This window comes from Falco cherrug, chromosome 9 (assembly GCF_023634085.1).
Source record: "Falco cherrug isolate bFalChe1 chromosome 9, bFalChe1.pri, whole genome shotgun sequence".
NCBI classification, from domain to species: Eukaryota; Metazoa; Chordata; class Aves; order Falconiformes; family Falconidae; genus Falco; species Falco cherrug.
Window position 1 is genome coordinate 23,429,314 of NC_073705.1, and position 16,714 is coordinate 23,446,027.

Here is a 16,714-nt window from a genome sequence, read left to right on the forward strand (position 1 = left end):
GACCTTTATGTGTTTTGAGGATCTCCCTGACCCACCGAAGGTGGGATAGCAGAATGGAGCAACTATGATAGGAGTGATTTGAGCACTCTGATTTCATTCATCATGAGCCAAATTAAACAATTCACTCCTCAAGTTCTTGAAATAGATTTTGCAAAGCTCAATGCACTTTCAACTCCAGAAGAACATGTAAAGGAAACATATGTAGCTATATATATTACATGTTACTGTGAAAAAGGCTTGCTTCTTCTCTCAGGGTAAATAATTGTTTTTAAGAATCCAACATCATTCATAGCATAAAAGTAAATCTACATAAACTAATTTCTGAATTAAGAACTCTGTTACTCATATAAACAAAGTAATATCTTTAAGCAAACATGACAATAAGATAAACAGAGCATCATCTTAAGAGGTGGAACCATATGCTTGTATGTACCTTAGCAATTTGCCAAAGCATGAGCAGTGAAATGAGGTATCAGTCAAGTATTTTTCAGTCAATAGTACACATGAACACCTTAGGAATGTCTTGTGTTTAATAGAGGTAATTTAAGCACTTTCCAAAGGAAGAGTTTTTAGGTATTAATGCTAGATTACAAAAAACCCTGAGCAATATTTTCATTCAGATTGTGGTTTTCAAGCTGTAATTGCTTTATACAAAATCCACTCTAGTGTTATCACTCAATATCATCTTCACTGCTGTACATCTGAAGATAATTTTGCAATAAAACTTAATTGATAGAGCTTATTTTTCACTAATCTCCTAATATAGAAAAATGAAAAAGTACTAACAGTATGTATTATAAGCTATGACCCTCACAGTGCAGCATATTTCTAGTTTATCAAACTAAAATAGATCCATTTTATGGCATCAAATATTTCATATACTTTAATAATGTAGAGACTTTCTCCCAAAATAGGAAGTAAATGGAAAATTCCCTTAATAAAGCAAAATGTGGAGAGTAAAAGTAATTCACAAAGAAGCTAAGCAGAACATCTCATCTCATAACATTACTAGCTTGTGCCCCACCAACCATTAGTGCAAAATCTCAAAACGTTCTAATTATGGAAATCATTAACTCTGCCATCAGTGACATCTATTGAGAAGTTAAATTCAGTGATTTTATAGTTATAAACTGAACTCCTTCTGACATACCACACAAGCTGGATTCTGAACAAGACTTTTGAAACAATTAAAACACTGTGGATCATATTATATGTCCTTCTCTCTAAGGTATGTTAGACCTAGCATCAGTCCTAAGAGCTTCTCATCGGTTAAGTGCACAGCTCTACTGATTACCCAGAATATTAAAAGGGAAAATAAAGCATTAGGTGTTCATAGCAGAGGACTTTGAATTCCTAAGGCTTTTTCTTGAACTCCAGCACAGCTGAAAGACAACTGTTCCAGAGCAGGGAATTCACCAGGTGCCAGGCAGCCATTAAGGCACCATGAGAGCTGCCACCAGCACCACCTCCTGGAATCCTGAGACCTGGGGTCATGTTGAAATCAAACCCCTATAGCGCAGTGCTCCTGAGCAGGCTAGATAACTCCCAGGCTGAAAAATAAGTGGTCTGCAGAATCAAGGAGCCACCTTTGGCTCACAATCAAGAGTTTGTCTGGTTGCCCCAGATTTTATTCCCAGCTGTACTAGTAAAATTCTGATAGACTATAGACAATTTGGCACTTTGAATACCTGGGTGCTGCTCTGCAATCCATGTGGGCTGAAAAGAGATAAACCTGAACTGTAAAACTGGTGTGATCTCTCTGCTCCTGCTGTGTGACTATAAGCCCCCCATCATTCCCAAATCTGCCACCTTTCCACAGCACTTCTGCTTTGGCCTCTTGTAGAAGGATGCAAACTCTTTGGTTATTCAAGGATGACTCAAAACACCAGAGGGAAGTGGGGAAATTGTTCCTACTATTCGGAATGTTTATATAGGCTTACAGATACCACCTTTCCCGACCATTCAGGACTACTTCTGTAAGACAGAGAAGATACTGCTCTGGCCTCATTTATCTGAGCCTCGGAGATTAATCTAGCTTGGTGCCGTTTTGGGTTTGTTTGTTTGTTTGTTTTTTAATTTAACCTCATTAGGCTTTGGTCTACCTATCTACAGAATGAATGTAACATCATTGACTCTGTCTCTCAAGAGGGTAACATGGATGCACAAATGAAGCTCTGGGAGCTCATGATATTAAAACCATACGGCCATCAAACTGGCAAAAAACCTGCAGCCACTTCACATATTGTAAAAATTAAACTAATGCCTTATTTTTGCATTTGAATGCCTCTCACGCTGTCATTTGATGAAGGAAAAGTTTTCTAAACATAGCAATCAGTTTGCTGAAATCACTGCAGATGTATCAGACAGAATTAATGATTGTAAAAGGCTCACAGTCTTGTGCTTTGTCTTCTGTGAATGAAAACACTACTTCCAGACCAGATAAAAATCAGCCTCTGCCTTTTTTTGGCAGTCTGATCATAACAAGGCCAAAGTAATATTAAATCATTTATGAGGTTTTTAAGTTTAAATATCAAAGTGATACATATGCAGAACTGTTATGACATTTGAATTTCAGCAACAGGCATTTCAAACTATGTAAAACCTGACATTTCAGTGTTTATATACAGAACCTGCTACGATACAAAACACCACCTCTCCACCCATACTTTTTCATTTAAAACTTTCTTCTTTGTTACACAGTCACAGTTATATTTCAGCCTGCTGCAAGAACAGATTCTTGCCTAGAAACCTGTCATCCTTATGCAAATAGAAAAAATCTACTGTATATTAATTATGATTTTTATAGTGATCACTTTCAGTCTCCTCGTTTCCAGTAGTCAGTCTTTCATCCCCCTTATTATTCATGTAGAAATGTTCTTTTGGCAGCTAAAATGGTAGTACTTTTATGCAATGTTTTGATGAAGCACACCAGAGAAAATAAAACAAAATTAACTGGACTACCCAAAAAAGGAAAACAACACAGGTGATACACAACTGTTCAGGGTATTATTTTCATGAGATATGGGAAATAACATGTACTGCTCATCAATTATTCCATAATGTATAATGCCTGTCTCCCTAACCTTCTAACAGCTGGGATTGAAATGTTTTGACATGATGATCTCTAGGTGGAAATACTGAAGGCGTTAAAATATAGATATAAATAGGTGATAATGAAGAACAAAATGTGTACCATTTTCTTGCAGTCACAGTTTGCAAATTAACAAGCTGCTATCGATTTTTCTTTGAGGTCAATAACAGCATTTATTGATCTGAGAAGTTAATACTCACTGAGGTCAATATTATATCTCAGGGGTCAACAAATCTGGATACTGACTTCTATTTCCTGTCCATATATAAATATTACATAGGCAAAATGGGCAAATTTAATCTTTGGAGATAAGAAAGCGCTGTATTTGACACAATACAAAAACCCCAAAACATTTAAAGTTAAGAATAGAGACTACTCGGATCATTTCCAAGCAGTTTTCAAACACGCAAAAGCTTTTATTAATCTACAGTCTGGCTTCATGACCTATATCTTCAGTTCTGAACTTAATGTCTCCCAAATATAGAATGATCATTCATGGTGCTATTTCCTAACACCAAAAATAAAGCCACTTTAAAGGCTACTCAATATCAAGTGGACATTAACAAATTTTACCAAACTACAATAAAGCTCATAAGAAAAGAAGTAGCCAGGTAACAGTTGTGGCCTTTCTGATTTTACTTATGCCCAATTCTTTCCAATGTGATCTCAAGCAATATCAAGAGAAACTCTCCTACTGCCTTTAATGAAATCTGGACCAGGCCCTTGTAAAACCATGCTGTTTTCTTCTGATTTCTAGTTTGGTACTCAAGCAATCACATCTCTAAAGAAAAAATTAGAAGCCAGCAATTAGTCTCCTGATAATTTACACAGACACGTATCATTGAAACTCTAGCATACTCTTGGAAAACATCTGGAAAGGAAATACCAAGCCCCTACAGGTATTTTTGCAGCTAGGTACTCCATTATAATAAACGGTCAATAACGTAACATTTCAAAATATGGAAGTTATACATTTGATTTCTTAAGAATTACATCTGTGAAGAAATACTATTAAACTTAACAGCACAAGCAACATTTAGTATGTGCATTACAGGCAAGCATTTAAAATGGCTAACAAGGATACTACAGAACTTCAACAATACTCTGCACATTTGCAGAACTTTACAATTTAAGAACTTTTTACCATTATGCAAAGCTGAAAATGTTATTTTATGCATGAATAAACTGTAACAGAAGGTCTGATAGCCTACAACTTGTACAGAACTAAAACTGTTAAAGCTCAGACTCCAGACCTGTGTTGTAGATATGAGTGAAAACACAGGTCATCTGGGTTTTGACAACAGGAGCTTTCTTTGAGTATTCTAACAAGCAAAAATTCAACACAACAGGAGATGATATAAAGCTACTTCCAGTGTTAATTCAGTATTCTACCTGCCTGTACTAAAATTTTGCTTCAAATCTCATAAATGTACAACATAAATATTAAAACATTCATTTGCTACCAAAACATAGTAGTTCCTAGACAAAACATCTATATAACGCTGCAAGTGCCTTATGCAGAGAATTAGATGAACAACAGACCATTTGTAACAAACAAAACCTAAGTATTTCAAATACTTTAAGAAACATGATTATGCAAATAGCTACCTATGTATCTAAGAGGAAAATTAAGTAAAATAGTATGCATTGCTCTTTACAGACAAAGAAATACACATTTAATTTAGAAGTAAAAACCTGCAATTAAGAAACTGCAGTCAAACTGATTTTGAACTAATAGTTTAAATTACTTTCTTAATGTAACAATCACTCTATTTGCAGAGCCATTATCATGTGGCAATTTCTGCCAAAGGAAAACCTTTCAACCTCTATTTTGTCCTTTTTGGGTCGTCAGTAGGCTATGCCATACCTCCATATATTTCTTTAAGGTCTGTGCAGCTTCTGGAATATTCTTACTTGTTTTGTGATTTATTATTTTTTTTCCCCAAAATTTTGAATTTGAAACAACTTTCTTGGAAAAAGGAAATTAAAAACATTATTTTCTTGTTTTAGTAGCTCAATAAAACAAAACCCCCTGTCATCACATGGGGAAAACAGTAAAATTTATCCAAGCATCTTACATTTGCAAATGATTAATTTATTCCACAATTTAGCATCGTTTCCATTTCTGTGGGCCAGATTCTTAGAAGTATTTAGAAGTGTTTTCTCCAAAGATGGAGTTAAGTGCCTACAATTAGTTCAGAAGATGGTAAAGCAGGTCTATAATCAAGTATCACTTTCTTCCATCTGATTTAGGTACCTTACCTGCTTAATTAATTCAGAAAAAGACAATAAAACATAACTGCAGCTCCATAATTTATTATATTTGATCCTGAATATTTTTTTACTGAAGTTTCATCCTGTCCTACTTTTATACAAACTGAAAACTGTAGAGCAGTCTTGTTTTATAATAATTAATCTAAGCCTTAACACACCATGAACCAACTAGTGCAAGAAAGTAACATGTTTTTTCTGCATCTGTTGGGTTATTTAAAAATCTAAAATAATTAAGACAATAACTTTTCAGCACAAGAAACTGCAATGACAAAAAATAGAGACAGTGTTAAACTTCACATTTACTCTACTATAAATAGTTCTAGCAAATAATCTAGTACATGACATTTATAAAACTTATGGTGACGGTAGAATTTTTGTTCTGCAGAGTATTTTATGTTGTATGCAATGAAAAGCCCTCCACTTGACTCATTAACATTTGCACAAGACTGCCTCACCATTTAAAACTCATTTAAGAAAATATAATTTCTAGATTGGTTTTAAAATACATCCTCACCGTAACATTGAAAACAGTAAATTTTTAAAAATCAAAATAATGGGAAAAATTAATGTGGTATCTAAGTTTCATTCTTAATGCATCTCAAATTAATATTTCACTACTGAAAAACACAGCACTCAAACAGCAAAAGCACTTCCATACAAAGAAAATAAGATATTATCAGTCATTTTCACAAAATTTCTCAAGGTGTCATTCCAGCCAGGTTTTGTAGCAGTCAAATGCCAAGACATTCAACACATGTAAATCTTACAACACTCCATTACAAAAATCGGATTAATACTTTCAAGACACATTTAATAAAAACATAAAATTATTGCATCTATGTGAATAATGAAAAAAACAGAGACTGAGTAATCCTCTTCATCTAACTGTTTTGCATGGTGTCTGTCTAGATCGTGCAAGAGAGCTAAACAGGAACCAAACCCCCAAATACACCAACACTCCAAATCCTCACATTTATACTCACAGAAGCCATAAAATATGGAAAAATTCACCACAGTAGAGACCAGCCAGGCACATGCATGTTAATATTTATCTTTGCAAGATATGCCATGTAAATTGTATGGTTTATTTAACAAAAATGCAAACCACAACAATTAGCTACTCATTATAACCTAGATTCAAGCATCATTATACTGAGCTTAACCTCACTCACAGAAAGAAATTATTATCTTGCAAACCTTTTTGGAAACGTACTAAACAAAACAGACAACCTCTCCTCCCCAGCATGCCCATGAATGCATGTGCACACACACACTTGTAATTCAATATGTAAATATTTATGCTCTGCCAATAACTGGGCAGGTTTACAACCATGAGCATTTATTACAATTGTGATGATTAGGCCAAGAGTATAAAATTTCATATAAAATTTTACATTTACTTTTCTGGAGCTAGTGAAGTAATACAAGGTAAATAGCAAGTGGCAGAAAAACAACCACAATGTGCCAGAGAGCTGATGCTGGAAATTAAGAGCAAGGGAGGAGTTAGCAAAATATGGAAGGAATGCAAGATCACAGAATCAGTGGAAGGACCAGCCGTTGAACTAGAGGAGTTAGTATGAAGAAAACAAAAAGGCACTTGAGCCAAGAAAAGATGTAGAGAAACACGAATGGACAGATGTGTGTAAATGACCTAAAATAGACTGACATAAAATTGTGAAAAGGCAGTTTTCAAAGCCATGAACAACAATTCTGTGGGTCTACAATTCCTTACAACAGTAGCCAATATCAAGCAGTAGTTTCTCAAAACAAGGCTGTAACAGCTCAAAGAAAAACATTGTGCTGGTTCAGAAAGATGACCAGTGGAACAGATCAGCAGTTGAGCTCACTCTGACATGAAACCAAGCTAGACAGTAAACAGTTTCCTACATTGAACTCCTGACTCTTTCAATAAGGATGGCATTAATTTCAATTTTACAATGGATACATTTACTTAGTAATCAAGTAAAATTTGGCTACTGGGCCAAAATAAGCCTCATTGTTCAAAAGTGAAATTGTACAAACCAGGTCCAACTGAAAACTAACAAAGTTTTGATTTAAAAATAGGCTTGAACAGCCAGTATTAGTTGCAAAAATCAGAGGTTACATCCTCACCTGACACACATTACACAAGCAGACATTTCACCTGCAACTGGACTAAGTTTCCTTAAGGTTCAGTACTTATCCAATTGCATGCTAGTCCATGCAACAATTTGGTAACTTTTTGGACAGTATATGGCAGCAATTACAGGAGAAAATATACTCTATAAGCATGGCACTAAAATCATTAGCATAAAGTAGTATGGTAAGACTTGAACTATATGAAGCAACATCCAGATAAGCTACTCTTCAGTTATGCCATACTGGGGTGAGAACAGTGGTTTTTCATTCCTCTGCTTCTATGCCTCACTTCAAGACAAAAGTTTGGGCTTCCCCCCTACCACTTCTACCAAAAAAAAAATAAAAATTAAAATTTGTGCAACTCTTCCATCCTAAGTTGTAAAAGAGCAAAATACTGCACTTGAAAGATGATCTACCATGAAAACTCTTTTGATATTGACTTTACCTAGAAAAGCATGTTCAATACAGATAAATTTTTTAATGTTAAACTTTGTTCTTTAGTGCAATTGGAGGAAAACACTGTTCGCCTGACAGGAAGTAGAGGCAGAAGGCTTCAAAGAAAAAACATATATAAAACCCCCCCAAAACATAGAGTGAAATCCATTTTGTCAAGTCTAAGCTCATCAACTTTTCTTCTTGATGTAAGCTGTAATACAAAGTCTTTGCCCAACAAGACCTCATGCTGTGCAAATTCAGCCATACCCACGTAGCAAAAAAAATCTGTTAAAAACTATCAAAAATCTTGTTGTTTACTTAGGCACCCAAAATAATAACTCACCAAAGCCTGCTTTTTGAATGAAGTACAGAGCTTCTGTTCTGTGTACAATGAAATCACTAAGTAAAGTCTTTAAATTAGCAGGATATTAATAGATTTGAAGGTCAAAAGGTGAATTTGTAATTCTAGTCAGCTGTGCCTTTATAAGGGATGTGACAGATTGACTGTCATTGCCAAGCCCGTATCACTTGGAATCAATTAATTTCACCTGATGAAAGTTCAAAAGAAGTGGTTGTGGTATAGGATGGGAGGGAGAGAAGAAATCATGAGTAAAAGGGAAGACTGTCTAGGTACAGCCTACCGGAAGTTGAATTCCACCCATTAAAGACTATATTAAAGACTAACCAGCAGTTCCTAACTACCTGAACCTTTTTGGACAAATTCTCTATAACTTTTTTTTTTTGTTTTCTTCTTTTTTTTTTTTTTTTCCCTCTCTCAGGAAGAATATGAAACCTGATAAAGAGAACTTCTCAGGCCAACACAAATTGAATTTTTCCTTGCTATAGGTATGACTTCACGTTTTTTTGTCCACCTATCACAACCAGTTGTCTGGACAACCTACGTTAGATAAAATTCTGACATTTCTCTGAGACACCAAAGTGCAGTGGCTGAGAATGTTGTTCAAATAAGGAAAGAGACTACATAATGGAGGAAAAACAAACTGGTGGCTTTTTCCATTATCCCTTTGCCAAACCAAGGTAGTTTGTGAAGAGTTTGCTCAGACTGCTAGAAACAGACTGCTAGAACTGCTATTCATTTATCCTTCTATTTTTATCCTCATTTCTTTTATTTGCCTTAACTGCTCAGAACCAGACAACAAACTCTGAAATGTTATCACAGGTGGGAAACTTCCCTGAGGCTAAATAATTTCAAAATTGAAAGAAGCAGGTAGTGAAACTTCAGACCAAAAAATATAAACACATACCTCAACCTATAATTTCACATTTTTATTAGGAGAACAAGTCTTTAAAGGCTTTGCTATGGACTTAGGAATACCTTCATCAATAAACAGCATCTTATGCCAGTAAATATGATAGAGAGTGCCAGCACTGAAGATCACGCTAAAATGCTGTTTTCAGTGATTCAGTGAGAGGTAGTGAACAGTCTACACAAGTAGGGGTGATCCAATACAGTGCTTTTAAAATAATGTTTCAGAAGTTATCTTCCTAGATCAGTGTATAATTCAAATATCAATGTATTTAAAGGCATTCTATGACAAGTGCAAGGTATTTGTGAAAATACATACACATTTCAGCCTGTATGATTACTCGTCCAGAATGCACATGGGAAGTATTTAAGCACAAAATTTCTGATATCTGAAACAAAATGTTTCCATCATTCTAGCATGGAATAAAAATCCACAGTCTGAAAATTATGTTTCTACTACATATAATAAAGTATAATTAAGAAGTTATTGCAATGTTTTGCTCATCCCAAAATCAGTCTTAAACTTACTTCAACTGGATGCCAGTTCCTAACAAGACTGAAGTTGAGTTGTCCCATGGTATGTGGCACAATAACGACTTCCTGCACATTAGCAAACATTAAAATAACCTGGGACTTCTTCCAGAACAGAGACAAAATGGCCAAATTTGTATCACTATTTTTTGTACTATAGTTAGCAAATCTGTATTACTGAACAGATTCGACATTCCTTATTTGCTGCATTAATGGTATAATCCCAAACCTACTGAGGTGAAAGATAAGCATTCATTTTATTGGAATTCCAGTTGAAAGGTGCTGAGTACCCAAAAGATAAGCTTTTAACAGAAATGGTCTTCCAATACTGCAGAGACTGTGAAAACTCTATAAAATAAGTTTTTCTCATCTCCTCAAAAAAAGTAGTTGGAAAAGTATTTTTTGGTATTCTGAAGCAGTTAGAGAACAGGACTTAAATAATGAAAATGCACCATTTCCTTACTTTACAGTAAGCACTTTACGTATTTGTAAATATACGAATATACTAAAAACATCTGTATCCTGCATTTGCGACAACACAGACAAGTGCAGAGGGCCACTGAGCAGAGGGAACAGGCTTTGAACACTACTGGACAAGGTGAGGTGGGCTACTGGGGACACTTCTCATGGCCACAAACATGCAAGGCCCATGCTGCTGTGGAGTCAAATCTTGGAGAGGAAACAGAGTGAAGGGGAACAGGGATGGTGCCACAATTTGCACGAATACGTGCAAGAGTATCTGGACAGAGTATTAAAGACAAATGTGGAGCTAGGATTGGGAAGGTCACAGCTGGGAAAGCTGGCGAGCAGGAGGGAAGGGGGACGGGAGGGCCAGGAGGGAAGAGGTGGTGGTAGATACAGAGCCAGAGGCCAGGAGGGAAGAGGTGGTGGTAGATACAGAGCCAGAGGGAGCAGCTCAGCGACTGGCCGTGCAACAAACCAGCAATATTCAAACTGAAGTTAGCGGAAAAGGTACTTTGCTGGCATCAACAGCCACACTGTGAAACACTGAGAAATAGAAACTGAGCAGTGTGGTCCCTCCATGCCCTCCTGATGCTGCTTCTGACTGTCTGTTACAAGGCACCAGCACTACCTGAACATGTTTCCCTCCCATGACCGCGCAGCTGAGATCCTCCTGAGGCCTGACATCCTCAGAAACAAAAATCTCTCCGTATTTCTTCCTCCTCCCCACTTTAAAGCCTGGGCTACGAAGAAGGGCAGAGGGCTTAGAGATGCAGGAATGCAATATGCCACTTCAAAATGAATTTCTGAAACAATAAACAGATTTTAATAGAAATCAGCTGGCAAAGAAAAAATTATATATGAAACATGAAATACTGTTGCTAGCAGAAGAAACAGGGATCATGAAAAAGCTCTCTCTGATGGTGACTGGAAACTGCATAAAAACTCATTTCACTGTAGAAACTTTGGATTAAGATTTCAGTAGAAAGATGTTCTGGCATATCAAAGAAACACCTGAGGAGGAGATATTGGTATATGCTCCAGAACTCAGAAGCTCTCTTTCTCTAATGAAAGGTTCTACATACAGTATTCACGTATACATGTATGAATAATTCATTAGAGATGAAATAGGTGGATATTAAGTGTAAATATCTTGGACAGGAATAGACGTTTTTTATTTAAAGCAAGGGGCAATAGAAGCAAGGTCCTGATTTTCAAAACTTGGTTTCCATTTCCATACCCTTAGTTATTTGGAGCTCAAATGTAATTGGAATATGCATACAGCTGAAGACAGAACAGGGTTGTGAAGGTCCAAGTGATATTAACTAATGCAAGCAAATACTAAGTGTACAAAATAACAACAGGAAGGAAGCAACACTTTTTTTCCCTAGTCTAATGTAGCCCTACATGTATGAATATTAGTTTGTTATTTTTATAAATTAACATTGGATGCTATAGCCAATTAATTTTTTCCTAAGCTGAACAAATACTTTTCAGTTTGATCATAGCAACACCTAGTATATTCTCTATCTGAAAAGCCAACCTCCAGCTCTTGCAACTGTAATGGAATTGAATCAGTTTAGTGGATATACTTATTTTAGTTTTTGTCATTCCACATATTCTATGTCATCTCTGGTGTGCACCTTGTTTATGACACCGGAACAGCACAACCACCCTATGAAATATGGAGGGAAAAGGTCCTTCAGGGCTGGTGCTTGGCGTTCAGGTTGAACAGCACAACCACCCTACGAAATATGGAGGGAAAGGTCCTTCAGGGCTGGTGCTTGGCGTTCAGGTTGTTCCATCAGTGAAGGAGTCGGGAATCACAATCTGTGGCATGCTGCTGCGGACAATGTGCTAGCATCTCAAATTCCACTACTCATATCTGGCAAGACACCTACTGGAGTCATTTTAAAATAGTTCCCTATTCATGCTAAAGTCATTGAACTTGAAGCCTCCTGCCTTTAGGAGCCCGCTGTAAACACTTCTTAACACATTCTCACTGGCGATCCTTTTACTGTACTTTTGCTCAATTCTGCATCCAGATAAGACAGTTTCTACTATCATTTCATGAAGAAGTAAATACACCTCTTTGTCTAATGAGATTCTCATTTACCTTCCACTCAGAACGCTGCCAATACTGTGAGGCGGGTCTGACCATCTGCCTGTCAGCTAGGCTACCACTACATTACGTTATATATTTATAGCTTAGTCCAGAAAGAGAGGTTTGACTGTAGTTCATTACAACAGGTGAAATCCACTGAAATTCGCTTGGATCCCTAAGTACTAAGAATTATTCATGTCACACAAGGGTGGAAAATAAGCTGTTGTGTCTCTTTCTCAGAGATATTTCTCCTTTAACTGTTTTAGAATTACATATTCCTGGAACCCCCAAAGAGTAAGGAGGATTGGAAAAAACATTTTAAGCAGCCTGAAGTCAAGATTCAGAAGGATTTTCTCTAAATGGAACAAGACAGTTTTTCTTCCTTCAATTTATTTTCTTTAAAACACCATGTTTACATATTACAAAAGGGATATAAAACCAGAAGCCAAGACAAAAATTTAAGATTTGGTGCAAAGACTAGATCTATTACCCACAAACTACAAACTTTTCTAGTAGCACGGATATTTCAGAGAGATTCAGAGCTACGGCATAATATCCAATAATTACCATTCATAGAAGCAAGCTCAACATTTGTTCTCATATTACATGTACTGAAAGCTATAGCAACATCTAGGGTTCATGAAGAAAAAATAAAAATGTGTGATGTAGTTTTGCCACGAAAGCCTGGACAGCTTTCTTGCACTGTCATGAAACATGGATCTCTCTTGCACTGTCATGAAACAAGGTGAAGTCTATTAAATATAAACACCAGGATTTTTTTTTTCCCTAGAAAGTATCTGGGCAGTTGAGAAGAACATACTGAAAGTAATTCACCTGTAGATAACAATGGTCCTCTACCACAAGGTTTGCTCTTCTTTTCCTTGTCAGTGTTTTATATTTGCATGTCAATTTTATCTTTGAAGATGAATGAAACATTTTGAACTTTTCTTCATCCAAAATACACCTGTCTGAGAAAACGTATTTAAGACTTGACAAAGTCTTTACCACACTACACTCCACAGAGAAAATAAAGAAGTTCTGGAATTCAATTTGATGCTGTGGAAATCTGAGCCCAGGGAATGGAACTAGGAAATCTCCCCCTACAAAATAGGAAGAATTTTGTGATTCATCAGGATTAATTCAACGGACTCTCCTTTCAATTGAAACCAGCAATTTTCAGGCATTTTTTAAATCTATCTCATATTCTGAGGCTATATGGCTAGGGTAAGTGATCTGAAATTAAGAATACTGAGCTCTAGTGTTGTAAGTAATGAGTGGTGTTGGAAATGCCTAGTAACCAGGCTGTAAACTTGCTTGCCTGTTCCCTGCCAGCAAAGCAGATGATAATATAAAACCAGAAAAATAACATCATGTCCTAGTTTCAGCTGGGATAGGGTTAATTTTCTTCTTCGTAGCTGGTATAGTGCTGTGTTTTGGATTTGGTGCGAGAATAATGTTGATAGCACATTGACGGGTTTAGTTATTGCTAAGTAATGTTTCTACTAAGTCAAGGACTTTTCAGTTTCTCAGGCTCTACCAGGGAGAGGGCTGGAGGGGGAGCAGCAACTGGGAGGAGACGCAGCCAGGACAGCTGACCCCAACTAGCCAAAGGGCTATTCCATACCACAGACCATCATGCTCAGTGTATAAACTGGGGAGAGTTGGCCAGGGCTGGCCGACCGCTGCTCGGGGACTAGCTGGGCACTGGTCAGTGGGTGGTGAGCAACTGTATTGTGCATCACCTTGTTTTTTCCCCCCTTCCCTTTGGATTTTATTCCTTTCCCCATCTCTCTCCTTTTCATTACAATTGTTATTATCATTATTATTAATTTTATTTCAATTAGTAAAGTGTTATCATCTCAACCCTGAAGTTTTACCTTTTGCCTGATTCTCCCCCCCATCCCTCTGGGGAGAAGGGAATGAGCAAGCGTGGTACTTAGTTGTCAGCTGGGGTTAAACAATGACACACAAAGTATTTTTTAAACAAATATTTTGGTAAGAAAAAAAGTAGATGAGTGCACTTTGCAGTGTTATCAACCAGTATTAAAACTTCCCCTACTAGTACAAACAATGGAGACCTTCAAGATTCAAACAGCTGGTGGTTTCCCTGTATGTCCTGAGAGATTTCCCTCACACGTATTTGTGCCATACAACTCAAGCAATTAAAACACAAATGTTCTGATGAACTTACAGGTCTACCAAACGCCTGTTAAAATTGCAACATACCCCTATGAATATTTACAGTAACATTCTCCTCCTTACAGTAGGCCTTGAGTACTACAGAACTGGTTACCAGGTAATAAAGGCTTTGCTTAGTCTTTCAGGAGGTTTCCGCACAGATTTAAGCATCCTCAGTATCAACAAATGATAGCAAACCCAGTATGAAAGCCTGACAGTCAGTGTTGGATTGTGTCTTAGAGACGGTGACATATGTGGCCTCCTGTTCGGACACCGCTGAAGCCCATGAATCAATGGCACTGCTCAAAGAAAGAAGTCAGACCTACCAACACATCTCAGCTTGTATGAACAACTGTACATGAGATGAAAGGGCTTATCAATTTAGAGATGCAAACAGGAAAAAAGCTTCCAATTTATCATGGTAAGTTTCAGGAATGGCAATGTGAAATTGCATTAAATTAGTTAAGTGATGTCAGATTAATCCTTAGATGATCACAGGGGCAGGTTAAAATAGTATATGTATTTTTGCTGATTAAGGTAATAAGAAAGACCCAAATGTGACTTATTCCAGAGGTGAAAATCATCCAGCTTCATTACAACAAGCAACATAAATATCCATAATTGTGAAAAGGCACAACATAAATAGAATAGATACTTCAGGGTTGTCACCTTCACCTTGTCCTCCCAGAATCACAGAATGGCTGAGGTAGGAAGGGAGCTCTTGAGATCATCTAATCCAATGCCCTGCTCAAGCAGCGTCACCTAGAGCCAGGACTGTGCCCACCTCGATTTTGAATATCTTCACAGATGAAGGCTCCACAATTGCTTTGGGCTACCTATTTCAGTGTTTGACCATTCCCACAAAAAAATAAATAAATAAATAAAAATAATGTGTTCTGATGGAATTTCACAGGTTTAATTTTTGCGCATTGCCTCTTGTCCTGTCACTGGGCTTTACTAAAAAGATTCTGGCTCCCTCTTCCTCATTCCATCTCATCAGCTATTTATACAAATTGACACGCTCCCCCTGAGCCTTCTCTTCTCCAGGTTGAACAGTGTCAGCTTTCTCAGCCTCCCTTCGCATGAATGATGCTCCAGTCCCTTAACTCTCTCCATGCCCTTTGCTAGACGCACTCTGGTAAGTCAACATCTTTCTTGTACTGGGGCGCCCTGACCTGGAAACAGAACTCCAGACGTGACCTCACCAGTGCTGTGTAGAGAAGATCTTTATGCAAAAAAAAGTAATAATCAAGGCAAGACCAGATGTGAGGAGTCAACTCAATGGTGAATTAAAACTCCAAAAGGGAATATTTTATTATGACACCTCAACACAGAATGATCATACAGTAACTCCAAAAGTACGTTCTTCCGTTGCACTGAATTTAATTAATTCATACATACCTAGAATCATCATGATCCATGCAAGTAACTAAATACAATTAACCTGCTTCCATAAAAATGTTCTGCAAAAATCTACATTACAATTAAGTTAATATTTCCAAAGTCATCATCTCCAAAATATTTTAATATTAATATGTCATATAATATCACTACACTACTACTCTTCACAGAGTTTGGAGAACAAGAATTCTCTCTCACTGCTGCAAAGATGGACACAAAGATGGGGTGAATTAGTGTGACTCTATGAAATTCAATGCAGTTTCACCTGGTTTTGATACTGAAAGACACCCTTTCCATATAAATACACATTTGCACTCCAACCATATTTTTCAGAGATCACCATGGAGATACGCAATGGAAGTTAACATGATCACCATCTCTATAAAACAAATTCCACATGGAGTAAAAAGAGATATAAGACGTCTCTTCCCCAAAAGGATCAGTCTAAATTTTTATATACTGTTTCTTTGTGAAAGATCTAGTCTCCACTAAAGCAGATCAGGAACCATTTTTTATCAGTTTAAAACAGTCCTTAAAAAAAAAAAGTTATGACCACTGATAGAACAGACCTGAAAATCTGCAGGAAAGCAGACTTGATATCATGTGTCCTTCTCTACTAACGCATGAGAGAATTAATTCTGCTTGTCCCCTCCAAAATCTACACTGAACGTGCCATACATCCATTTCATTACCATGCACAGCGCTAAGCCCAGAATAATTAAAATGCAGGCACTATAGTAATACCAATCCTTTAACATAGCCACATTTAACTCTACAAGGGTTCAACTTAATTTACCTATCAAATAAGGCTTGAATTCTAGAAAGATATTGGAATATATTAATTGGGACTCTC

General features: G+C 36.8%; 1 protein-coding gene across 7 annotated transcripts in view; it reads right to left on the reverse strand.

Annotated features, from left to right (window-relative positions):
* Positions 1–16,714, reverse strand: part of VTI1A (vesicle transport through interaction with t-SNAREs 1A) — a 274,434-nt gene that overhangs the window by 189,339 nt on the left and 68,381 nt on the right. Inside the window, exon 7 of one of the 7 annotated variants that reach the window (XM_055721343.1) lies at positions 12,661–13,382. The exons of 5 other annotated variants lie outside the window; for them this stretch is intronic. In XM_055721343.1, coding sequence (XP_055577318.1) covers positions 13,069–13,382 — 314 coding nt within the window. In that variant the 3' untranslated portion in view covers positions 12,661–13,068. Of the gene's footprint in view, positions 1–12,660; positions 13,383–16,714 lie in introns of those variants that run through there. One more of the 7 variants, XM_055721344.1, reaches the window with a different exon arrangement.